Source organism: Poromitra crassiceps (genome assembly GCF_964638095.1).
Source record: "Poromitra crassiceps genome assembly, chromosome: 4".
In the NCBI taxonomy this organism is placed as follows: Eukaryota; Metazoa; Chordata; class Actinopteri; order Beryciformes; family Melamphaidae; genus Poromitra; species Poromitra crassiceps.
Genome location: NC_139626.1, coordinates 19330116 through 19357021, shown reverse-complemented (window position 1 = coordinate 19357021; position 26906 = coordinate 19330116). Strand labels below are relative to the sequence as shown.

Below are 26906 nucleotides of genomic sequence, written 5' to 3'. Positions count from 1 at the left end.
ACTGGCCTTAGGCGCTAAACTGGTGTTAAACGCAAAAAAAACGCGCTTTGCGCCTGACTCGGAAACATAGCATCATGTTTTTAGGCCCCGAAATGCGCTTTACGCCGAAGAGCAGTGGCAGAATAGGCCAGAATGGGCGTTTCGGCCTTAAATACCGGCCTAACGCTATCTTCCCCCCTGGCGTTAATTTAGCGCTTAGCGCTTTTCAAAACCAGGCCTTATTCAGTGCGCCGCGGATATTACTGTGCGTAATTACGCGCAGCTCTCCTCTGCCGATCTCACATTCTCTCCCCCTCTCTCTCTCTCTCACTCCCTCTCTCTCGCGCGTCAGACAGGCACAATGACCGATGAAAAAAGTTGTTATACCGTAGTTTTGAGCCCCTGTCATTCAGAGGCTGTTGCATCATCCTACCTGTGCAGTGGGGGAGAAGAAAAGGTAGCGAGAGAAAACGATATCATTCTGCCCAAACTTTCACCAATCTAATCTCATCATGACATCCAGGGATAGGCTATATTTTTTCTAGCCGATGCGTTTAGAACATTCTTTTCACTTTGATCTTGCTATAGTGTAGTGTATTTACATGCTTGCTGTATTTAAACTGCAGTGAGATTGGTTTGAGAAGCATAATAATATGGAATAATATATGGAGACAGACGGGGGTGAAAGAGGGAGGGGGGAGCTCAGAGCGCTTTGGTTGGGCTTTTCTGACCGGATTGGATCGCTCCGTGGAATGGAACATGAAAGGGACATTGTGATTCGTTTACTGCACTTCTCCAATCAGCACGGTGTGAATAATTCTACGCTTAAAAGGTGTGGTTATAATGCTTAAGGCTGTGTGTAGCGCCAACAAGAAAATAGGCACTGCGCCAGTCCACGCCCACTAATATAGGCTGCGTCTGGCGCTAAGTGCTAATTTAAGGCCAGTGGGACGATAGGGCCCCATGGCTGTGGTGGATCCGCAAGTAAATCCATACAAAATATATTTGTTACTGAACTGCCAGTGTTTTGGGCGTGGCCTCTTCTTTCCTTTTGTCACCATGCTCCCCTAAACCTGAATCCGGAGTGCCAGCAACTGGATGTTTGCATTTGAGCCATTTATCCATGGTTGCTAGCATGAAATAGGCGAAACACATTGGGGAAACACATTGGGGAAAACAATGTGCTGCTGTCCATTCACCTCCATACACCAGCATAATTTTTCTTCAATTAAACATGGCTAAAAGCTGTTGTGTGGTAGGCTCGGTCTCATCTCGGACTCACCCTCCATCGGTCTCGGTCTCGTCTCGGTCTGGGCAAGCCGGACTAAATAGTCACGCCGCGTGTAAATGGTCTTGAAAATGGTCTTGCATTTGTCTGGTCTTGGTCTTGTCTCGATCTCGCCCACTCTCGGTCTTGGTCTTGTCTCGATCTCGCCTCCCCTCGGTCTTGGTCTTGTCTCGGTCTCAGGTTAGGTGGTCTCGACTCCAACACTACCGGTTGATATGTGAATAAATCGTTCAATAATATCTCCACCTAGCCCTCGGTCTTCCCCGTGGTCTCCTCCCAGCTGGGTGTGCCTGGAACACCTCCCTATGGAGGCGACCAGGTGGCATCTTTACCAGATGCCTGAGCCACCTCAACTGGAACCTTTCTACGCAAAGGAGCAGCGGCTCTACTCCGAGTCTCTCACGGATGATTGAGCCCTAAGGGAGATAGATGCCAGCCACCCTCCTGAGAAAACCCATTTCAGCCGCTTGTATCCGCGATCTTGTTCTTTTACTTTCCATTTTGCTTTCAAATTTGGCATAAATGCTCTCATACTTTATCCACTTTTGATGGGCTCATGGCGGGCGGCCATATTGGCAAAATCTAATATGGCTGCCACATATTGGCCAAAAGTTGATGGCTTTAATTCCATTGTGTTTGCGACTTCTGAAAGTATGAAATGTTTCGGTTGTGGGGCAGAGGGGGGTGAACCGGGTATTAGCAATAGCCAGTCGGCCGAACAAGCTGACGGTTGTTCGGTTTCACCTGACACACCTGATACACCTTCAAAGCAGATATAGCTGGGGAGCTATCAGCCCACACACTCACCGGATAAAAAAAGTTTTAGGTGCAAGGCACAAGAGTTTCTATAAAGCGTCAGCGTTGACGAAGGCTATGTGCTGAAACGCGTACGTTGTACTTTGAAACAGGAATAAAAACCCTCAAAAGGACATCTTCGAGTGCTGGCTCCTTCTCTACACCTGATACACCTGACATACCTGAGGAACCGACACCTACTGAATCTGTCTCGTTTGATGTGCAGGACGCGAAGGAGTCAGAGGCAGATGTTAATATTGAGAGTGAAGATAAAATTGATGAATCGGATCTTCAGCCTCAGACCAGTGAGAAAGCAAAAGGGAAACCAGGAAGGTTGCAGTGAGAATGTTGAAAGTGTGGTGAGTGCCTGATATGTGCCGCCATGCAATCCAAACTACAGGTGTTCTCAAGGCTTTCTAACAGCTTCTCTCTTTTCTTTGTGGAGCGTCTTTGACAGCTCTGTCTTGTTTGGGCCTTCCTCTGTCCCTTCCAGGTTGTCAGCAGATGGCAGGGAATATTGACTGGCTGCTGATGGCTCCATAACAGCACTGAGAACTGCACTTTCTCTGCTGCTCAAATATTAATGCTGTCTGTGAGACCTGCAGTGGCTGCAGCAGAACTGCTAATGGCAAGGTATAGGGCTTTATGCTGGAGGGTTCAGGCTGCTTCACATCATAACCCTGATGTATGAGACACGTCCTGGATCAGTAAGGATTAATGGCACACAACATGTAGGGGAGAACAGGGACGAATGAAGCACTTTTAAATGTTTTCCTCATTACGTAAAGCTAGTGTCAGCTCCAGTTACAATATTTTCATGTAAGCAACCTACACATGTCCTCTGCCAATACCAACCATAGTTTCGTTCCGCTGGTCAATACATCAGACGTCATCAGACTGCAAACAGAAGCTGTGCAATGCTTCAATCGCCCCCCAGTGGAGGGACGGTTGAAGCACAGGCGGAGGAGGAATGAAGCGGTTGTCAAAGAGGCACAAAAACAGACAGTTGACGCATTTTTCTGGCATGTACTTCTCATTCCTTCATAAATTAGCCATCCAAGTAAGACGTCGTCAGGTGCCCCTAAGCGCACTTCCCCCTCAGGGTTTCCAGTAATTGCAGGACATTGGCCTTTAAAATTCATCAAAAACCTGTAAATTAGAATCTGCAGGACACCGTGTCCTGTAAATTATCTCCCGAGTCCCGACGCAATTAATTATGGGTTAAACCCCGAGTCACTCAAGAATATTGACCTGTCACTTTATAGTTTGGTAACACTGTCAAACAGCTCCACACAGCTCCACACGAGGTGTGGCAAACTAAGTTGCTAGTACTGCTCGTCTTTAGCTGCTTCTGATTGATCAGTTTAGAGAGGTACATCACGTTTCTCTAAAATGCTATTGACTAATGGGGCAGCTGGATGGGACTGAGTGTTGGGATTTTGACAGTGCAGTGAGGTTTGCTAGCGGCTAACGTTAGTTACTTTACATGGCAATAAAACGCCACTGAATGACCAAATTGATTTAACTTTTAACAATTTCGAGTAACACTGTTTCCATACGGACCCCCAGCGTTGGTTAGTTGTTTATAGCGCGACTATATTTATAACGTTTATAACGTACTCCGGTTTATAATTGAGGGCTGAATACAGCCGTGCTGAGGGGTTGTGGCTATTGCGCAACACACAGGTGAAAACCGTCTATAGCGTGTGTGTTTTCCTCTTAACTTAGTGGGTAGCTACCCAAAGCAAGCCAATTAGCCTGACTCATTTGTAATAAGTGTGTTTGTACGGCTAAGGTTTTGCATGCTATCCTATCGTCTGAGAACTGTAGCCTGATGCTAATGTAGAAGCTAGTGTTTTCTGCCTCCTTGTTAACGTAGCTAGAGGCTAGTGTTTTCCGCCTGCTTGCTAACGTGGACGGACGCATGGATCTATTATTATCGGGACGCTAGTGTTTTCTGCCTGGACGAGATGACCAGCTGGACCATCGCCACACAGGTTTTTAAGCTCAATAAACACAGATTTAATGTGTCCTGAAGTTATACCACTTGTCCTTTATTTGAAATCTTAAAGGACACGGTGTTCTGCAGCTGTGAGCGCTAGCAGAAACGCTGTTATTTTTTGTTCTCGCTTAAACCGAATGTTTTATGGTCACTCAAGATTCTCTGGAAGACTTGTTGGCTTGGTTCGAGCCTTAAAACTCGTTATATTTGGATTTATCGAAATGTCTATGGAGAAAATGGACGCGGAACTTAAAGGAACACTCCGCCCATTTTCAACCAGCTTTGTATCATTAGAACATCAGCAGTATATCAGAAAACTGTAAACTGTTTTGAAGTCTGTGATTTAATTTGACAGTTATTGAGAGTTAAAGTGTGGACCAGTGACATCACTGGTCCACACTAACTCAAATTAATAACTCATTAACTCAAATCAACTCTCAATAACTGTCAAACTAGATGAATGATGAATAGTTTGACAGTTATTGAGAGTTGATTTGAGTTAATGAGTTATTAATTGGAGTTAGTGTGGACCAGTGATGTCACTGGTCCACAATTTAACTCTCAATAACTGTCAAATTAAATGACAGACTTCAAAACCGTTTACAGTTTTCTGATATACTACTGATGTTCTAATGATACAAAGCTGGTTGAAAATGGGCGGAGTGTTCCTTTAATTCCGGGGCAAATTATGTCACGAAAAGTCACGTGCCTGTTGAGCTCTATAGACCAAATCACCGTGACGTCACCATGTAAACAAATTTACTTCCGGGTACCACTTGGGGAAGGCGGCAGGTTTAAATGTGCGTGTTGTCAAATAAATGCTGTCAAACCCTCTCGTTGTTTTCGGCCGACTACTTTCAATTTAAATGGTTAAACGGTTGGTAAACATGCTTGTCCGACGTATCTAGCCTTTCTTCTGTGTTTGTTTTATGTAGTGTTAGCTAGCTAATAACGTTTGTTAGTCTGTCAAACTCGCTGTTTTTTTGCAGACTCGTAACCTCGCGTCACCAGGCTCTTCTCGGCGAGAGCAGAGTCGTTAACGTTACAGACAGAGCTACCGACCCCACGTTAATTTAATTTAGCGTCAAGTCTGGTCCAACAGGTAAATAAGCTAGTCTGGTCTCCACTAACGTTAGTGAAAGTGTTGTTATGAATGATATTAAACAACAACACAACACGAACGAACCATTTTTGTCTTCTTTGTCTGTTTTTGTCTTCAACATGTCAGTTTGTGCCGTTCACCGCCATTATAATGTGTGGACCCAGGGGTACCCGGAAGTAAATGTAAACATCCCGGTGATTTGGTCTATAGTCCAGTCTCTCTCTGTTTCTTGAACTTTTCCTGTCAATCAACAATACACTGTCCAGTAAAGGAAAATTGGCAACAAGCCTGATTCATGTTATAGCATGTCTTTCCAAACCTATAGTTACACTTATTACATTACATTTTAGGCATTTAGATGATGGTCTTATCCTACAACTGCATTTTATTATGATGATGATGATGATGATGATGATTATTATTAGGTGTTCACAGTGAATGCTGGGAATACCTATTGTTTTTGCCCAGATTCTTCATCTTCTTCTTTCCACTAACATCGTGACATCATCAGTGATGTCACATTGTGACATAATCAGTGATTTCATAAATCTAAAATAGTGTGGATTCTTCTTCTTCTGTGGCAGTTGGCATCCTTTATGTTGCATTACCGCCTCCTTCTGGATTGGTCCATTCACTGTTTCCCTACATTCTGTCCCTCCCTCAATAGGGTGGATTCCACACATCATAGACATGGTGACATCATCAGTAATGTCATAGACATTGTGACATCATCGGTGATGTCATAGATAGAAATTGTGAAGTTCTATGAAGTTTGCTGTTTATAGACCAACGAATTACGGTTTTCAGAGACGATCGGCGTACTAGGCGGGCGCTGTACTGTGAATACCTGTCGAGGCTGCTTTTCTTTTTTTACTGCCTGGAAGTCACCTCTACCCAGTAGAAGGTAGAAGTATCAGTTTTTAAACAGTTATGTTTCTGTATAAATCATTATGCTCCCGTGAGGTGGGCATGCATTTGGTGGTGGGGGTGCAAAACTCACCATAACACCGGAAACAGTTACCAGAAACAGCCGCCATGACAGTCTCACCGCATCGATAAAAACGGTGTTTTAGAGCCACAATAATGTCATAAATATCAACAACTAGCCAACAGATATCAAAGCTGGTGGGCTTCATGGAAAGAGCGTGCCTCGAACTGGTTGACCGTTACAGTATATCAAACTGATCATTCAGTGGTGTTTTACTGCCACATAACTAACGTGCTAACAGCTAGCTAGCCTAGCTATTAACATACAGGTGTGTTGTTGCAGCGCTCTGCAATGCGTTATCCATAATGTTTTATTAATTATTAATGGGTTACATCGACCAGCCAATCAGGTGTGCCGGACAGTATCTGTCCTGAATAAACGCAGTGGATGGGCATGGGTCCAGACCCATATGAAGAGGGGTGACAACTGCAATTCATATGGGGCTGGATAGGCTATGATGTCACAGTGGCTACATCCAAATTGTTATAGATTCGTACGCGCCAGCCCAGCACGCACGCACACGCACCATTCATTGCCTTGCTGATCTCAGCTCATTTGTGGGGTCCCTGATCGTCCATGCTAACTCTGCCAGCCTGCCGATACATAGGGAGAGTGACACACATAGACACTTGTTTTTTTCTTGGGTCCATGGCCAACTGTAGTAGCTGCCAACAGAGATGTGCACATACACATGCTTGTTTTGCGGGTGTGTCCTAAGTAAGACTGTCTGTTGCTTACTGGAGGAGAGGTGGTTGGGTGAGTCTCTCTCTCTCTCTCTCTCTCTCTCTCTCTCTCTCTCTCTCTCTCTCTCTCTCTCTCTTCTCTATGTCTTTCTCTGTCAGGATATCCCCAGTATTCAGCGTGTGTAACACCATTCTGTCTTTCTTCCCGGTTTGTGGATATTATATAACGCTGCTGGTGTGTGTGTGTGTGTGTGTGTGTGTGTTGTGTGTGTGTGTGTGTGTGTGTGTGTGTGTGTGTGTGTGTGTGTGTGTGTGTGTGTGTGTGTGTGTGTGTGTGTGTGTGTGTGTGTGTGTGTGTAATGGATTCAGCCCACTCGACACTGCGGTATGAGGCAAAAGGCAGTGGGAGATCTTACAGAGAGAGAGAGATGTAGAATGCAGCTTTGGAGAGAGTGTGACGATGGAAAATGAATTGGTGTTCATTTCATCATCTTTTGTCATATTATTAGTATGCATTATTAGTATTAATAATATTAGCATACTAGTACTTCACTAGCTTGTACCTACATTTAATATATACAACCACAATACCCTCTACAGCATAGTCAGTATAGTTGGAGATCAGGGCTAATTTTCCTCCCTTCCGAAGAAGCCATTTGCTGATATACATTCCTGAATATAATAATACTGATAATAATAATACATTATACATTATGAAAAACAGCTTCTACAGAGCAAGATCATTCATCACAATAAACATGAGGCCATCATTTGGTTTTGTTGGAGCTGTTTTATCGTCATTTCTCCCACAGGAATAAACCTCCCTCCAAAACGTCTTCTTATTTGGGGTATCACAGCAGTTCATTTCATGTTAGGTTTGACACTCTAAAGATCTAAATATTTTTTAAACGAGTAAATGTTACACCATACAGAGGACAGAGTGCTGTTTTGTTTGCGATGGGTAAACCTAATAGCATAGACTGTAAAACAAGTACAGATCCTGTACAGGCGCATGTGTCGAATGCATAGACATAAATAATATGTAGCTATCCCATTAAATTTCTTCTACCTGGCGGAGTTCAAACGTTGGCCGTCACCACCTTGATTTTTCGTCAGCAGAGAATGGGTTGAGTCCTTCCGCACCTCACGTGAGATGGGAGTTTCCCAGAGCTGCAGCTCCGCATGCTATTGGTCCGTGATCGGCAAGCTGGGTGATCACTGGACAGGCGATCTGTCAATCACCCCTTTTTCTATCATCTATTTTACTCCAAACGGGTGAGTTATATAAAAGTTGACCCTCCTACAGTTGTTGTGAAAAGGTGAAATTAGCTATATAGACCAAAACGGAAGTTGAACACTCCAACTTACTTCCTTGACAGCTACATCCACATTTTTCTTCCCTGTTTTGCTTTAATTGGTGATTTTTTAGATTTGTTGTCTGCGCAGCCCACCACACAACAGCTTTTAGCTATGTTTAATTCAAGGAAAATGACGCTGGTGTATGGGAGTGAATGGAGCGCTTTCCCCCGTGATGGGCGTGGCCTATTTCATATATTTATTTCATAAATATATATAATATTGTAACGTTCCTGGTAACTCATGAGGCAGAGGCTTCTTGTTGGTACAAGGTTCTTTATTCTCCGTTAGTTATATTACAACTCTCAGCGGTTGTCACGCTCATAGCTAGCAGCCTTCCCTTCTCGCAGCGTGTGGAGACTGACGCGCATGCTCAGTCTCTCCCGGAAGTATCCCCACAGCATAGTGTTCCCCAATACAACACTCCCACACATCAGTTCCTATCTGTAGTTGAGACACTACCAATGCTCACCCCTGTATGTGTAATGCTGATACGCTACATACTCCCCGCCCAACAATAAGGTCAACGCCCACGTTGATACCACATCACACACACCCCTGTACCAAAACACACCCAACATCTTTTCTTTCTTTTTTAACAGCTTCTTTGTTTTTTAACCACCTTTTATGTCACCACATTTTATGTTTCACTCTCATGCTTCTCCCACATCTCCTCCCCCACAATATCTCATGCCATGCACATCATTTACTTTCGGTTACAACATTTCCAACCACCATCTCCTCCTTTTTTTTTTTTCTCAAAGTCCCCCAAGTGTCCCATTAAACACAGTCCTCACACTCCCTGTGGTATCTCCACACGTCCTCCTCGTGTCCGGCCCAGTAGAAAAGTGCACTAACATTGCGGAGCATCTTCTCAGGCTCGTCATGTCCCGTACGGCCCCTGTGCGCCCACCGCACAACCAACCCCTGCAAGTATCTGGGCACAATCGTCTGCCTCCCCTCAAACCCGTGCCCTGTTCTCCCCAACAGCCCATCTTCATCCAGCAGCAGGTCGGAAAACATGCTCCACAGTTCTTTCTTGGCACCGGAAAACATGTGAGTTTCCTCCACGGGGGGCCGGCGTTCAGCCGCCACCCACGCAAGCACCGGACCGATCTCCGCGTCCTCCGCCTGCCTGCGTTTCCACTCACGCACGACGACATCCATGATGGTTACGCTGTCGTCCTCCAGATCCACATCTGGACAGTCCTCCTCGTCTTGCCCTCGCTCGTCCTCCCGTCCCCCTCCCCCAGGGGGCGGCGTGTTCAGGACAGCAGGGGGAACACAACCGGCCTCGATCTCCACCTCGGCTTTCCGCCCAGCAATCGTGGGGCCCGCAGTGCAGTTTCTGGCCAAGTGCTCAGGCGAACGGCACGTCCAGCAGAGTCTCACCTGCCCACCGCCCGCCCGTCTCTCCTCTCCCGCCGTCCCCCGGTCCCCGACAGCCCCTCGACACTCTCTGGCCAGGTGTCCCGGTCTCCCACATGTCCAACACAGTCTCCCCTGTGGCTCCGCGTGGGGCCCGTGCTCAACTGTGACGCGGTATACAGTGATGTTGTTACCGTTAGGCCGCTCCCCTGGAACGGTGGGAGGGTGGCCCATCTGGACTACTGGCCCCCCTGCAAATGTCAATGTGCTTTTTCCTAGGTCTACTGTGCATTTGTTCAGTGTTAAGTAGTCTTCCCCCAGGATGCAGGGCCCCGCCATTTCTACCACCCACACCGGAAAGTCCACTGTCTGTCCCCCCACTGTTATCATTACGTGTCCCCTCCCCCTCATTGGCATCAACTCACCGGATACTGTTCTTAGCAGCTGTGTCGCTGGCTGCTCCAGGCGCGTCCCCTCGGGCATCATGTTGACGTTCACCAGCGTTGCCGTACACCCCGTGTCCACCAGGGCGGCGCAGTATCTCCCCTGTAGGTAGACTGGAACATGGCAGCCGTTCATCGCGCGCGGCCCGCTCTGCATGTTGACAGCTCCGGCGATGTCGTCTACTTCGGGGCACGACGGAGCCCCACCTCCCCATTGCTGTCGATGGGCTCCCTCCCGCGATGACGTGGCTACGGGGAATATGACCTCGGGGACCCGTCTCGCCCCTTCTAGACGGGCCCCGTGTCGTTTCCCTGGTTCCACGCTCCTCCGCGGCACTCTCTGGCCCGATGTCCGGGGCGTCCACAGGTCCAGCAGCGCATGGCCCCGGGCCCCCTGGGCCAGGTATTGTCTCGTGGGGCGGGCTGCAGGGTCGCGCTTCGGAGCAGTTCTTTTAACTGCTGCACCGACTCGGACAGTTCTCTCACCATGTTGCCTTGTTTCGTCAACGCCATCTTCCATGCTGGCTCTTCTTGCTGGGCTCTCTGCCGCCATTCCCACCACGAGGGCGGCTCCCCCCGCGTCGCTGTCCATGGCCCAGCCCTCCACTGTCTCTCTTTCCAACGCTAGCTCCAGCGCTACTCCTAGTGTCTTTGGCCGTTGCAGCATTACTTGATCTCTTAGGCCTCTCGGCGCGATTGCCTGGATGAAGTAATTTCGGGCTAACTCCTCCCGTGATTCTGGCGGCAACCGGCTGTATACACGCCGGCTGAGGATCTCCATGTCTGTAGCCAGCGCCCGCAGCGACTCCCCTGGTCGCCTGCGCCTGTTACACAGTTCCGCGACCATGATGCCTTCCTCTTTGCACTGTCCAAACCGCCTCCTCAGGGTCGCCATCACAATGTCTAAGTCTTTTGTATCTGCCATTGCCGCCACACATGTTATAGCTTCGCCCTCGAGCGACATCACCAAGTGACTGGCTCTCTCTTCCCTCGACCAGCCATTCATGTCCGCTGCTACGTTAAACATTGTGCAATATGGCTCCCACTCGCCTTTACCGTTGAATTTTGGCGGGGTGATTTCCTTTCTTCCTCGCCGCCTGCTGTCCTTTGTCGCCTCGACCCGTGTCCCGTCTTTGTCCTCGGCCCGCAGGCTAGCTCCGCTGGGCTGTGGCACAGCCTCCATGGCTACAGCGGCAGTGTCAACCCGCTCAATCTTCACCCTCACCGGCCCCGGTTCCTCCGCTCCTTCTCCCGCCTCGCTAGCTTGCCTGCTAGCTCCCTTGAGCCGCGGGATAGCTTCCGTGGCTACGGTGATAGCGCTGTCTAGTTCGGATTTTATCCTCACCAACCCCAGGCTTTCTGCTGCTTTCCCCGCTTGGCTCTCTGTGGTAGCGGCTGCGTCTACCCAGGCATCTTCCTCCTCGGACGCCTGGTAGTCTGCCCCGGCTCTTGCCTTTCCCGCCTCTCGTTCGAGTCTTTTGCGCTCTTTCTTCAGGAACTTGCTAACCATCTCGCCGAATCTGGAGGCAATATTCACCGTTTAAACTTCTGACGCCAGTGTAACGTTCCTGGTAACTCATGAGGCAGAGGCTTCTTGTTGGTACAAGGTTCTTTATTCTCCGTTAGTTATATTACAACTCTCAGCGGTTGTCACGCTCATAGCTAGCAGCCTTCCCTTCTCGCAGCGTGTGGAGACTGACGCGCATGCTCAGTCTCTCCCGGAAGTATCCCCACAGCATAGTGTTCCCCAATACAACACTCCCACACATCAGTTCCTATCTGTAGTTGAGACACTACCAATGCTCACCCCTGTATGTGTAATGCTGATACGCTACAATATAATATAAAATATTAAAAGAATAAAAATAATCCTCAGCTGTCCTCATGGTCCAGTCAGTCAGCTCCTCTCCGCTGCTGTGTTAGCACAACACTGCCTCACAAACTTGGCTGCATCCAACTCGAGACAACTTTTCAGACCATCCTGGAGACAATCTTTCTCAGAAGAGACTAATGCGACAAATCTGGAGACTTTTTCTGACTTGGGATTAACATTACCAGCAAGCAGCAGTAAGCAGGCAATGACGATAGCTGGGTAAGTCCCGCTAGCATCGATGCTAAGTTAGAAAACAATGTATATATACATATATTTTTTATTAAAAAAAAAAAAATTCGAACAGGTCAATTACATTCGAACATGCCCCCCCTCCCCCACATTCGAAGTTAAATTCGAATTTCGAATAAAAAGTGACAGCTCTACTCTAGACCACCAAATCACAATATATCCAGTTTTGTGTCTAGATTTAAGTATCTTTGCTTCTGTAGTGCCCATGAGCAATATGGCAGCAGCTCTACAGCACTAGCCTGTGTGCTCATGTGTGTCCAGAGGAATCCAATACTGCTGCAGACACTCTCTTCATAACGATTCATCTTCATCACATCATAAACAACCGCTCATCTGCCTGAACTGCTGAGGTCAGCAACAGACGGAGGAGCAGGATTGGCTAAGTGTGTGTGTGTGTGTGCGTGCCTGCATGCGTGTGTGTGTGTGTGTGTGTATGTATGTATGTATGTATACTATTACCAGTCTATGAGAGGCCAACACGATCTCCAAAATTGTGGAATAACAACGTTGGTCCACAGCACAAAACGTAGTCTCAATTGTTGAATCTCAACGTACATTTTAAAACAAGTGTCGGTTAATTTGGAAACATCATGCAAATAAAACATAATACAGTAAAAGGTTTTTCAATGGATTCTGGTACTATTTGGGCATGATAAATAACATACTAAAAATCTATGAAAATCTAAATTCTGGAAAGGGGTAATTTTCAAGATGGTTGAATAGTAATTGAGAAATAGCCATTTTAAAGGTATACTTTGCAACTATTTCATAAAAAATATATATATATACATGTATATATAAGTATACAAAAGTTTCCCCTCAAAACGATCACTTCTGGCCCATATAATAGTGTGGCAGTGTGTTTATGTTGAGAGACACTGCGATCTGTATGTATTTTCGTGATGGGACATTGTTTTGCTGTGTTCTGTGTTTATGTGGTCGAGCGAGGCTGTGTTTATGTGGAGAGAGAGAGAGTGCCGGTAAACCGTTCAAACGCAAGGATTAAACATTATCTTCTGATAGTTTTAGTTTTATAAAAACTCAAATAAATACACACATACCTCCAAACCATGTTTATATGAAATCTATTATGTCCTAATCACTGTATATTTTATTTATCTTGTCCATACCATCATAAGGTTAAAGTTCCCAGCAGTGGGAGTTGTGTGGGCTGGTCATGACCATAGACTCAAATCTATCTACTGTATTGGCACACACACACACACACACACACACACACACACACACACACACACACACACACACACACACACACACACACACACACACACACACACACACACACACACACACACGCACGTATGTTGCAGATAGGGGTGTAGCTTATATGAGAAGATAAGTTACAAAATTATCTATCAGTATTCAGTATTCACAGATAGCTTTGCTGCTAAGACTGCTTCATCCTTACTGATCCTCTGTTTCAGTCTGACTCACTCTCTTTGAGTATGACGTCAATGCAACATGGCCTCCCTGTGAACAAAGCAAATGTGTTCTGCAGAGGTGCATGATGTGAAATGAAAATGGGATGCAGCACAAGCTGACAGAAAGAAGGGAAGAAAAATAGAGAGAAAAAGAAAGGGAGGAGAGGAGAGCAGAGAGGAGGAGCTAGACTAGGCCTCGATCAGACAGAGTGTGTTTTAGCAGCCTGGGGGGGGCTTTCATGGTTTTCAATGAGAGTGAAGCGTTTTGCTTGCTGCTTTTGCGTTGCCGAGGGCCTCACGTTTTTCCGCTCTATGTGCCCTGAACGCCTCCAGTTGAAAAAACTCAGCAGAAAAACATCAACTGCATCTCCTCTTCCACCAAAGTGCAACCAAACATAAAGGATGATATTTTATTCAGATGAAGCACTGCTGGGCAGATTATACAGATTTACCAGAAGAGCCCAACGATTCAGGAAAGATGTTCAGTTTTCTTCTGCTAGGGGTTTTTGTTTGCCGATTATCAAGGAAACATCAAATTGACAGATTTTTGAATGGAGCCTGGTGTCAGAAAGTGCCCTCTGCGTGTCCATGTTTTATGCAGCTGTTTAGATAAATGATAAATGTTTAGATAAACTTTTAAATAGGTCTAGATGTTTAAACAGTGGTTAGGCTAAGGACAGGTGGTTGCCTAGTAGGCTAATAAAAAAATGCAGCAAGCTGCTCTTGTTTTGAACTGTAGGAGGCGAATCAACAGAAACATCCTGTGTGGTCCACCTCACGTTTTACAACTTGCCAAAGGCTGTCTGACTGGGCCGCGTGTGTACTTGGTGGACGGACAGAGGGAAGGATTCTGAAGAGATGATGTTGGAGGGGAATATGAGATCTTCCTTGGGTTACACACACACACACACACACACACACACACACACACACACACAGCAGTGCAGCAACTGTCTGCAGCATTAATATACATGACAGGGATTGGTGTTTTGGTTAACCATTAGGCCCCCAAACCCCCCCCCCCCCCCCTCCATTTTATTTTTTATTTTATTTTTTACAGATAATGAAAGTGCAGATTGCAAGCTTTCAAATGGTGTGTCATATATTCAAACTTGAGAATAGGTGAAGAAGATATGCTTATTTGAATGTTGGTACAACTAAAAGCAACATTCATAGAAAATTGCCCTGGAAGTTGGTGAACAAGCTTGGTTTGGCCTAGTCACTTAAAACAGACACATTGACTGCAGGCGAAAAGAAATGTAGCGTGTGGTAGGATCACACTATTCCCCCCAGTTCCCCCCTGCCGAACAGGCCGAGCAGAGAGGCACTAATGCAGCGACCAGGACTCAAACCCCACCGGCTTCCTACCTGCAGATGCGGCCAATTGTCTCGGGAGGAATGTCTGACCAAGCCGGAAGTACTGCTGCCATTGGTGGTAGGCGAGTGCTTTTATCTCTACACTACCCAGACACGCAGACCATATCATCTATAGGAATTGTTACATTGAGTAGCTGTCCCCTTTACCAGTCTCTTTAATTCAATATTGTTTACCTCAGGTCTGACTTGGCTGAAACCTAACACTTCTTCTAAAGCGTCCAAGAAAACATCAGGCTCTGATAAATACAGTAACAGAGTGTTTATGTGGAGAGGCCAGCAGGCAGCTCATGCTGATGGATTACAACCAATCAGTGACACCGAATCTCTAACGAGGTCGGCCTCTCTGGCTGCTGCCATTTGTCAGGAGGAAATGGTTATTGTTATGACACCAGAGGGCTGTCATTGGTCAAATTCCATGACTCATTACCACGTGGAAATCTGGTTGGCAGGTTGCACTTTGAACTCTGGAATGCAAATTATTTGACTTTTCACATGACTTAAAACAATGCTGTCATTACAAATCACACGCAGAAGTGTAAAGTAATGAAGTAAAAGTACTCAAGTACAATTAATTGAGTAGTTTCGTTTCAGGATTTGTACTTTTTAAAGTATTTTTATGTTATACCTTTTCTCTTACTTGAGTAATTTAAATAACTGATATTCTACTTAAAGGAACTCTTGATTTTCGACCAGCTTTATATCATTACAAAATCAGTAGGGCCGAAACTATATAAGATTATGTCATCCGCATAGTAATGGACATTACAATGCGAAGAGGAGAGTAAAATATAAAATGATTTCTATAAAGAGTAAATACAACTGGACCTGAGATGGACCCCTGTGGAACACCTTTGCAAATCACAAGAGAGCTTGGTCTAATACCATCAACCACAACAGCCGACAGATAGCTTGCAGGGAGCGCTGCCGACTGAAATGGTCAGCACCAATGGCAGAGCTTAGATTAGACCTGCAGCCTGCTTCCTGCAGTCAGACTAGGTGACAAGCAGAACTAGCTTCCTTTGTCATACTTTGAGGCCCTTTTTCTTGAAAACATAGTTTGGAGGGGGTTGGGGTCAGAGACTCACCTACCTTTATAAGCTTCAAAACTATATTTAACATTCAAATTTCACAATGATTTTTACACAGAATGAAAGCCAAGGCTTTATTTAAGTAAAATCTGGTGAAGTCCCAAAACAGCCAAATCCAATATTTTCTCATAAAATTATGTTTCTACACAAATGGGCCAGTGTGACATCAGACTGATTTTGTCAGAGCAGGTCACATACTTTATCATCTATGGCTACATAGCTCACAACTTCTGGTTCATCTTCAGTCCATTCCTATGTCTATCTCTTTCGTCCTCTCTCTCTGTTTGTGTCTATCATTCTCTCTCTCTCTCTCTCTCTCTCTCTCTCTCTCTCTCTCTCTCTCTCTCTCTCTCTCTCTCTCTCTCTCGCTCTCCCCCCCCATAGAAGGTTAGTATGCATAGTGTGCCTGAGGGCCAGGGTCAGATAGATACTTCTGTCTATTATATCTGCTGAACTTTCTCTGCCTCTCTGTCTCCTCATTATTCTGGGATTCTATGAACACACATACTGTAGGATTGTCCACAAATTTGAGTATTAGCTTGACACGTAAGGGGAACACTGATGTTTTGGGCACTAGCGTGAAAGCCAAGGTGGGAGCGCGAGACAAGTGAGTGAGACAGACAAACAAACGTTACATCGTTTTGTCTGTCGTGCATTGAAATTGAAGCCTGTTTTAGTTTAGTTTATTTTTATTTATTTTTTTGTCCAGTCGAGTTTTGCACAATATACAGTTACGTAGTACAGGTGGTCAACTGCATACAGTTATACAGTTTTGCAGATAGATACTGTATATTACTAGGTCATTTTATAAAAAAAAAAAAAAAAGGACATGAAACAGCAAGGTTTGTGTTTAGCAAGATAACGATCTTTATATGAGGACCAGGATCAGCGTTTGCTGAAAATTGCGTTAAAAAACGCATTTATTTTACGCTTTAAAAGTCATAACAGTGTTCCTCATTTGTGAATATTGTCTTGCTGGACACAAACTTTGCTGTTTCATAAACATTTGTTAACCACAGGCACATGCCTTTTCCCCCTACGAACCAGCAGTGCAGGGACTTAGGGGACTAAAATTGTCCCCACCACTTTTTTCAAGCAGTGGCGAAATCTGTGATTGATATTACTGTCTTCCTGTCTTGTGACGGGTTCATTTTTAAAGCTAGTGTAACAGTGTCTTAAGATAAGATACTCTATTGTCCCGTAGGGAAACTTACACAGTACACACTTGTGCAAAAAGTGCATGCATGCCAAGATGGGAAACCAGTGAAGGCCCTGGAAGAGGGGAGTGACATGAGAGAATTTAGGTTGGTTGAAGACAGGCAGCAGTGTTCTGAATGAGCTGTAGTGGTCGGATGGCAGAAGCAGGCAGCCCAGTCAGAAGAACGTTGCAGTAGTCCAGGCTAGGGATGCAAATTGTCCGCAAATTCCTGAATCGATCATCGGTATGTTTACTATGCAACGCTTTCATTAAAAAATGTTTTTATCCTTTTAGAAAAGTTTCCCCTTAAAAACAACAATTGTCATGCACACAATACTGTGGCAGTGTGTTTACAGTATGTGGACAGACGCAGCCCCATGTGTGTATTTTCGTGGTTAGACATTGTTTACATTGTGTTCTGTGTTTATGTGGTCGAGTGAGCTTGATAATACATGGGGAGAGAGAGCGCTAGAAAACTGTTGAAAAGCAGGGATTAAACGCTTTTTTCTGATGTTATAAATATTATCTCCAAACCGCTGTTTGGAGTGTTCTGCAAAGGTGCTGCACTTCCTTGTTTTAGTCCGCGCTGAGTCTCCACTGTGCTGAGCTCCCTCTCTGAACTTCTCAGCAACGCTATTGGCTGAGCTGGGCTGGGCTGTTGCACTCTATGTTATTGGCTGGGCCCCCACATAGAGGCTCTACAATGTCCCCACCTGAAAACGTCCCAGGCCACAGCCAAACAAATGTAAACTGCACCAAAATCAGGTAGGGGGCAGCGTCTGTCCACTGCCACAGTATTATGGGCATGAACATTTATGTTTTTGTGGGGAAACTTTTCTATACGGATAAAAAAAAAAATTAATGAAAGAGTTGCATAGCATACCTTTAACGATCAATCAATTAATTGTAATTAAAAATACAAAATCTTCCAAACAATAACAATACACCAGCAACATATTGCATATTTCTCACATCATTGCATAGCCTATGAAACATATAAAAACTTAGAGGCATAACTTTTAGACATGTCAACATTTGCCTAGAATCCGCGCCGCGGACGCTGCATATAGGTGACTTACCTAAACATTGAGCTGATGCTGGGTTGCTCTAGTTGAGACGAGACGAGGAGGAGCCAGCCAATTTATCCGAATGAACATTGTTCAAGTGATAGAGCATTGTTGTTGTCGACGTGTTGTAGGTGTACACCGAATCACAGTATTTGCATGTGGCACTATCTTCTCCTTTCTTTTCAAAATGCTCCCACACAATGCTTCTCCTTGCCCACTTCATCTTTGCAGCGGTGTGTTTTCCTCTCTTCTTCCAGACCGCGAGATGGCTGCCATCCGAGTAAAGTATTTCCAGGAGTTTAGTCAGAGTTCACTGTGTGACCTGTCTGAAAAGGGCTATAGTGAATAGTGATATCATTGCGCCCTCTGGGGGATCATTTAAACATGATTTGAAAACACCGTTCTACTGACAGAAGCATAATGCATAATAGTAAATAGTATATAGTATATAAAGTATAGTACACTTTACATGCTTGAGTAAATCCTTAACTAACGAGTAATTAATCGATCTCCGATTAATCGTTTGCATCCCTAATCCAGGCGTTAGATGACAAGTGCCTGGACCAGGAGTTGTGTCGCTTCCCTCGTATGGATTTTGGATGTTGTGCAGGGAGAATCTACAGGAGCGGGTGGTCGCTGTAGTGCCATGTAGGCCGAGCTGGACAGTTTATTATTAAGGTCATCCATAATCGCTGAAATAGATTTTCTTCTCTTCTCCCTTACACAAAATATAGAGAAACCCACATTTACCACATTCATTTACTGATGCAATATGTGTCAAATTTTATATTTTGTACATTTGTGTAACATGACATATCCATAACTAAAGGAAAACGGACAAATCTAAAGGGAACTTCACTGTTGTATGTATAAGAAATCAACAACATTTTGTGTGTGTGTGTGTGTGTGTGTGTGTGTGTGTGTGTGTGTGTGTGTGTGTGTGTGTGTGTGTGTGTGTGTGTGTGTGTGTGTGTGTGTGTGTGTGTGTGTGTGTGTGTTTTTGTTGGGGGGCAGGGGGGTGAACTCTGATCTACTGGCCAGGAGGGCCATCGGGGGGAAAATTACATTGAACAGTCCCATAATGAGCAACAGAAACTCCGATTAGTGTGTGTTTTGGGTCCTGATGGTATACATTTCCATATGTGTGTCTTTTAGGAGGATGAGGTAGTCCTACAGTGTACGGCCACGGTCCATAAGGAGCAACAGAAACTCTGTCTGGCAGCCGAAGGCTTTGGAAACAGGCTCTGCTTTCTGGAATCCACCTCCAACTCCAAGGTACTGACACCACCACAATGCTCCTTTTCACAATGAGGCAAAACAAGGTACTGATACCACCACAATGCTCCTTTACACCTGAGGCACAACAAGGTACTGATACCACCACAATGCTCCTTTACACCTGAGGCACAACGAGGTACTGATACCACCACAATGCTCCTTTACACCTGAGGCACAACGAGGTACTACTGATACCACCACAATGCTCCTTTACACCTGAGGCACAACAAGGTACTGATACCACCACAATGCTCCTTTACACCTGAGGCACAACTAGGTACTGATACCACCACAATGCTCCTTTACACCTGAGGCACAACGAGGTACTGATACCACCACAATGCTCCTTTACACCTGAGGCACAAAGAGGTACTGATACCACCACAATGCTCCTTTACACCTGAGGCACAACGAGGTACTGATACCACGACAATGCTCCTTTACACCTGAGGCACAACAAGGTACTGGTACCACCACAATGCTCGTTTACACCTGAGGCACAACGAGGTACTGATACCACCACAATGCTCCTTTACACCTGAGGCACAATGAGGTACTGATACCACCACAATGCTCCTTTACACCTGAGGCACAACGAGGTACTGATACCACCACAATGCTCCTTTACACCTGAGGCACAACAAGGTACTGACACCACCACAATGCTCCTTTACACCTGAGGTAAAACAAGCTACTGATACCACCCAGCGAGCATTTTTAGGTTGAAAAGACGTTTAAAAAACGTTTAGGGTCAACGTTGAAAAAACGCGCAAGAAAGGTTCAAGAGTGAACGTTTTTTCACCGACTATTTGCAGACGTTGATTAAACGTTCACATTTAGACCATATTTCACCAGGATCTTAAATTAAAAATTCAGCACCGCACACGGGATTCGAACCACGTTCTCCCACGTATCGACTGAGCTATACATTTACTTACATTTACTCTATCTCGCACACAACTTGTAGACTACACGATTGTACGATATCACAGGATCGGGAGGACAAGTTATTTTATGTGATGTGTACGAGACTATTATATTATGTAACAGACTAAAATGTTGTGTGTGTGTGTGTGTGTGTGTGCATCTATAGTCTGTAGGCTGTACGGCTTCAGAGGTTAACTTCATTTAACACCAGAAACTCAGGGGGAACACAGAGCTGTTACAATAACCTAGCCTATAATAGCCTACAATAACAATATCCTTCCGCACTTGGTGCAGACCGGTGCAGACTTGCTTTGGTCTAGTCAGTCACACTTGCTTTGGTCTAGTCAGTCACAGCGTAGCTAGCGACTAAGTACTTACGCATGCGCGTTGCTGCAGGAACTCAATTCATTATTTTATAGTATTGCGCTAAACTATTAACCATAGTTGTGTCCTGGAAGCTCTTTGCTGGCACCACATAGCCTATATAGTCCCATATTTATTATATTTCATGTGACATAAAATGCGTTGAAATGTAGTTTTCGTGTAGACCAGATTTCAACTCTCAGTTACACAATAAAATGGACAAATGCCAATTCACACACTATCAATATTGTCTCTGTTCCAAGCTACAACAAATGTTTTAACAATATGATTAACCAAATTGTGTTTTTTTACACGTTGACGTTGTAACCGCATTTTAGCCGGTTGAAAAGAGGGTGAAATTAGGTCTTAGACGTTCAAACCCAATATCACCCAGATTTAAACTAAAAATCAACGTTGAAAAAACGTTTTGTGCTCGCTGGGCACCACAATGCTCCTTTACACCTGAGGTAAAACAACTGCCTCCAGATATGTCCATCTGCAATAAATCATTGAGGCATGTCTGTGTTTCAGAATGTGCCTCCAGATCTCTCCATCTGCACGTTTGTGCTGGAGCAGTCGCTGTCGGTGCGAGCCCTGCAGGAGATGCTGGCCAACACCGAGGAGAAGGCAGAGGGGGTGAGCAAGCACACGCGCATGCACACACACACACACACACACACACACAAGCCTGATCGTAAACTCCCCCACATGCATAGTCATCGTTGTTGTATTCCCCTTCTGATCAGTGGTGGATGAAGTACCTAAAAGCCAAACTTGAGTAAAAGTACAGATATCTTACCAGAAAATGACTTTGCAGTAAAATTATAGATTTTATTTCGGAAATGTAATTGAGCAATACTGAAAGTTGACAGAAATATTAATACTCTTTCCACTTGAGCGATTTCTAGATTTTCTATCCTTGCAGAGATATTTGACCGCACATGTCAAAAATGTTTATTTGTTTATTAAAAGGATCTCCATTAGCTGACGCATAGAAGACAGCTAGTGTTCCTGGGGTCCAAGACAACAATGCATTACATGACAGACAAACAATGAAATAGAATGCAAAGACAGTATCACATAAGAATAAAAGAAAAAGAGAAATGAAAGAAGAAGAAAAGAGTTAAAAGCAAATCTAGCAGATTTGATGGAGCGGACATCACCTGGAAGACTGTTCCACAACACTATAGCCCTGTATATTACAGCCTTCTTCATGTAGTTAGACTTTGGTCGGGGTAAAGTTATCTGTCCACCACTTGCCCCTCTAGTGGAGTATGAATATTTGAACTATAAGTTCTGTTATTGTACAGAAATGTACGAGTCTGAGTTTGAATAACTATGAAAATATATAAGTAAGTTGGCCGATAGTCTTTCCTCGACACTAAGCCATGTGAGACGTGCATGCATATCTGCTACGCTAGTCCTAGGGGAGCAGCCCAGGACCAGTCTAGCTGGCTTGTTTTGTGCCACTTGTAACTTTCTGAGTAGACCATTAGAAGCAGATGACCACACCACCAAGCAATAATCAACATGACATACTGTAGAACCAATGAACAAACAATTTGGCAAAACAATAATGATGTAAGAAACGGTGCACACTTTCGTGTCATGGCAACTGCTCTGCCCATCTTGGCAACTATGTTGTTGATGTGATCAGACCAAGACAATGTAGGCTACAGTCAAGCCAAAGTCCTGTAGAAGCTTCACTTTTTTTTTTACTTGTTGTATAGTTTGACCCTCTATTTGTAAATTGATTTTAGGATTGTGTGATAATCTATAATTAGAACCGAATATTATGTCAGAAATGTAGATCACACACACACACACACACCCAATACACAAACAAAGCATGCAAATTCAGTCTAGTCTTTGAGCTTGTATTGGTATACTGTATATAACAATTTTCTAGCATTTAGAAAAGTGGTCATGATTACAGTCATTACACACACTGAATATAATATGTAGTTCTATAATTATGCAGAATAGGTCTGACACCAAGTATATAGGCTACTTTTTTGTCATATGGTTTTTGGTAGCGTACAATTCAAGTCTGAATAATTCAAGTGAGTAGTTTCAGCCCTGTGTGGTAGTGTAAAATCTTGTATTAATTTGACACAGAGCCACACTGCAGATATGCTGGTGCTGGATTAGAATTTAATAGAGATGAGTTGTGTCATATTTCATCATGACTTGCAGTTTTTCTAATCTTTTTTTTTAGGGTGATTAATTTCTCCTCTCTCACTGCCAGCAGGCTAGTCAAGCCCATACCCGTGACACCCAGAGACGGCCAGACACGCGCACGCACGCGGACACACGCGCGTGCTCACACACACGCACACACACACACACACACACACACACACACACACACACACACACACACACACACACACACACACACACACGCACGTCTGGGCAAGCGCACACATTGCATAGAAAAGCACATACCGGTAGCCTAAAAACACACATGAGCACACACAAATCTTTTAATGGGTCTTTGGTGAGATTTCTGAAATAAGATCTGCAGTTAACAAAAGATTGTGATACTTAAGAGGCATTGTTCAGCAAGATAATCTCCACTACTATAATTGAAGAGCTGATGACGCGGCACACAATTAAAATACGGCAGTTGAGCAGGTGACGGCCGAGGTCGCACCGTGGCCGAGCTGCGTATGTGAGCCCGCGAAGAGGCCAGGCCAGGCGAGCACGCGTCTGCGAGCAAACCAACGCGGCACGGTAGAAATGAGCGAGGAGGAGGAGGAGGAGGAGGAGGAGGAGGAGGAGGAGGAGGAGGCACGATAGAAACGAGCACTGCCAGTTCAGCAGGCATGGCGAGGGAAGCTAGGGACACTGTTTCTAGTCTTCACAAATGAACACCATTTTTACATACCTCCAAACACACTCGATTTTCACGGGAGCCTCCCTACTTTTAACCCTTTCTCCTGCTGGGCTCCCAATTGGTAATTTCTCCCATTAATCTCCTGATTTCAATCAAATGGCTGTAGTGGGCTCAGTTTTAAAGCCAGGGTGAAGTTTCTGTTGTCATATGAAACTAGAAGACCTAAGTTGGTACCAACCATGTCATGCTAGCTTGGAAGGGGGCTAAATAATGCTACAAAGTTAGGCTACATTTTGATCAGGGAAAAACTATTTTCAAAGGGGTCACTTGACTTCTCACCTCAAGATATCGGAATGAAAATGGGTTCTATGGATACCCACGAGTCTCCCCTTTACAGGCAGGCATCAAGGCAACATAAATCAACAGAACAATGGATCACATCACTGATGGAGCGCTGACGAACCTGACAGCTCTGATGCATTTACTGATACCCCAGAAAATCTCCCTCTTTTTAACAGCCTATTGTTGGCAGGTATGCCTTTAGGATTTTCGAAGCGTAAATGTGATCCTCAGGAATCGCGATAAACAGGAAAAGCTTCAAAAATAAAAAATAAAAGTATTTATTTATTATCTTGCTGAACACAATGTTCTACAGTAAGTATCATAAACTTTTGTTAACCACAGACCTTATTAACATTGACTTCAAGACGAGGGAACCCATTTCCGGGTTGTAGGACTAATCCCTGCGGCGCTCGGTGGGCTAGTCGTCTTTGTAGTCTTGCTGGGTAAAGTGCCAACAGGGAGCTGAAGCCTGGGGCGAGTTTCTTCATAGTACTGCTACTGCATCACTCTGTGTGTGTGTGTGTGTGTGTGTGTGTGTGTGTGTGTGTGTGTGTGTGTGTGTGTGTGTGTGCGTGCGTGTGCGCGTGTGAGAGAGAGAGAAATGGATATATAGAGGGAGTGTGAAGAAATGCAATCAGAGAGAATAGAGAGAAAAATAAGGAGAAATATAGCTGCATGCAGCCATGAAGGGGGTTCAAGTCTCTAGCAACAGCCGGTGATATTTCGCATCCAAGCTTAGCTTCCCAGGCAAGCTAGCGACATGATGCAGGAGCTCCGGTCCTGGCATATGATTTTGAATCATCACAATGCACAACCAACAAGCATAATGTAGTTAACATCAATGCTATTACTGGCTCGTGGGCTGGTAATGTTAGCTACAGATCGCTAGTTGGTAATGTTAGCTGCAGATCGCTAGCTACTAACAGTTAGCTACAGATCACTAGCTGCTAACCATTAGCTACAGATCGCTGGCTGCTAACGTTAGCTGCAGAACGCTAGCTGGTAGGGATGGCAAAAATCCAACACATGCGCAGTTGCCAGCCGCTTCTTTTAACCTGTCAGCAGGGAGCTTCACCGGCAGGATGTACAGTAGCACGTGGGAGGATCACGCTATTCCCACCAGTTCCCCACCTGCTGCCCCGGTCGCTGCTCCACCCTCTGCCGATCTGGGGAGAGCCATAGACTAGCACCATGCTTCCTCCGACACATGCACAGTTGCCAGCCGCTTCTTTTCACCTGACAGTGGGGAGCTTCACCGGCAGGACGTACAGTAGCACGTGAGGGGATTGTGCTATTCCCTTCCACCCCGAACAGGCGCCCTGACAGCGAAACACACAGCCAATCGTTCCTATATGGACACCCGACCAAGCCGGAGGTAACTTGGGGCGTGAAACTGCGACCCTCGTGTTGGTAGGCAGGGAATTTAGCGCTACACTACCCGGAAGCCCCGGGGATGTGGTAGGTTAACGGGATGTTAAAGCTTACGTTTTTATGACAACAGAACCTTGTTTAGATGGTCGCACTTTAAAATGTTGACTCCTGATACGGAACTGCTCTGTCTTGACATTTGAAACTGCATTAACATTAGATTTTTTATTTATCTTTTTTGTTAATTGTGCAGTCCTGAATCATATGCACTGTTGAACTCATGTATTGATATATACATGCATCAGCGTTCATCCACTCAGCTAAGGGACTTCAAGGTTCCTGGGCCATCGGAATGGAATTACAGACTGGGAGTTGGGCTCTCCAAGTCAGCTAACATCATTATTTTGTCCATAGACTTAAAATGGATCAATGATGATGTTTGCACTCAGACAGTGTTTCCACCCCTTGAGGCAGGTTTTCATTCAACACAACAATCATTCCAACCCAACACTCATTTTCTCCTTTCTGGAATGAAAACTTGACTCATGATGGCACTAGAGCTGCAATGATTAATTGATTAGTTGTCAACTATTAAATTAATTGACAACTATTCTGATAATCGATTAATCGGGAGTAATTGTTTAAGACAAAAAGTCACAATGATCTGATATTTTCTGGTTTCTTTACTCCTCTATGACAGTAAACTGAATATCTTTGGGTTGTGGACAAAACAAGACATTTGAGGACATCATCTTGGGATTTGGGAAACACTGATCAACATTTTTCACCACTTCCTGACATTTCATAGACCAAACAACTAATCGCTAAATCGAGAAAATAATAGACAAATTAATGGACAATGAAGTGGCACATGATTGCCGGTCTCTGATTTAGATAAGGAGCCAATAAATCTATCAAAAATTTGTATCATAAGTTCTGCTATTTTAGATGTGGCATGGTTGCACACCATGTACAGTATATGTAGGAAGGGAAACATTGCAATGAAATGCTTTTGGTGAACTCATTTTTGCAATGGTTCTAGTATAACTACAGTATAGACCAAGGGTTCCCAAACTTTTGACCCACCGACCCCCAAAATAACGGTGCCAGAGGCTTGCGACCCCCACTTTTCCTGCAGGTGGTTGAAGTATACAAACGTTTGTGCGCACATGATAATTTAGTAAACAAAACAAACAAAATGTAACAATTATGCAATTATGCTTAAAATGTGCTTTAAAGCAGCTACGAGCAAGATTTTCGATTGTTATTAAACAGTATAATTATAATATTGATGCATCACATCTTACCTATAATAGTAGCTGAGACCAAAGCCGTGTGAATCGGAGATTGCTCTCTTGATGATTATAGAGTCTGTGTCTGTCTACCGGCGGGCCGGATAAACCCGGAAGTGAAACGAAACGGTTTACGGCAGCTGCCTGCCTTCAACCATTTCGCTCTGTCTAGCAACAGACCATAAACACGGAGAACGCC

At 44.8% G+C, this 26906-nt stretch overlaps 1 protein-coding gene across 1 annotated transcript in view; it reads left to right on the top strand.

Annotated features, from left to right (window-relative positions):
* ryr2a (ryanodine receptor 2a (cardiac)) overlaps positions 1-26906 on the top strand; it is a gene marked incomplete at both ends in the record, with an annotated part of 216432 nt that overhangs the window by 18458 nt on the left and 171068 nt on the right. The window contains 2 exons of the mRNA XM_083635808.1: positions 19454-19573; positions 21398-21502. Of these exons, the coding sequence (XP_083491934.1) occupies positions 19454-19573; positions 21398-21502 (225 nt within the window). The remainder of the gene's footprint in view (positions 1-19453; positions 19574-21397; positions 21503-26906) is intronic.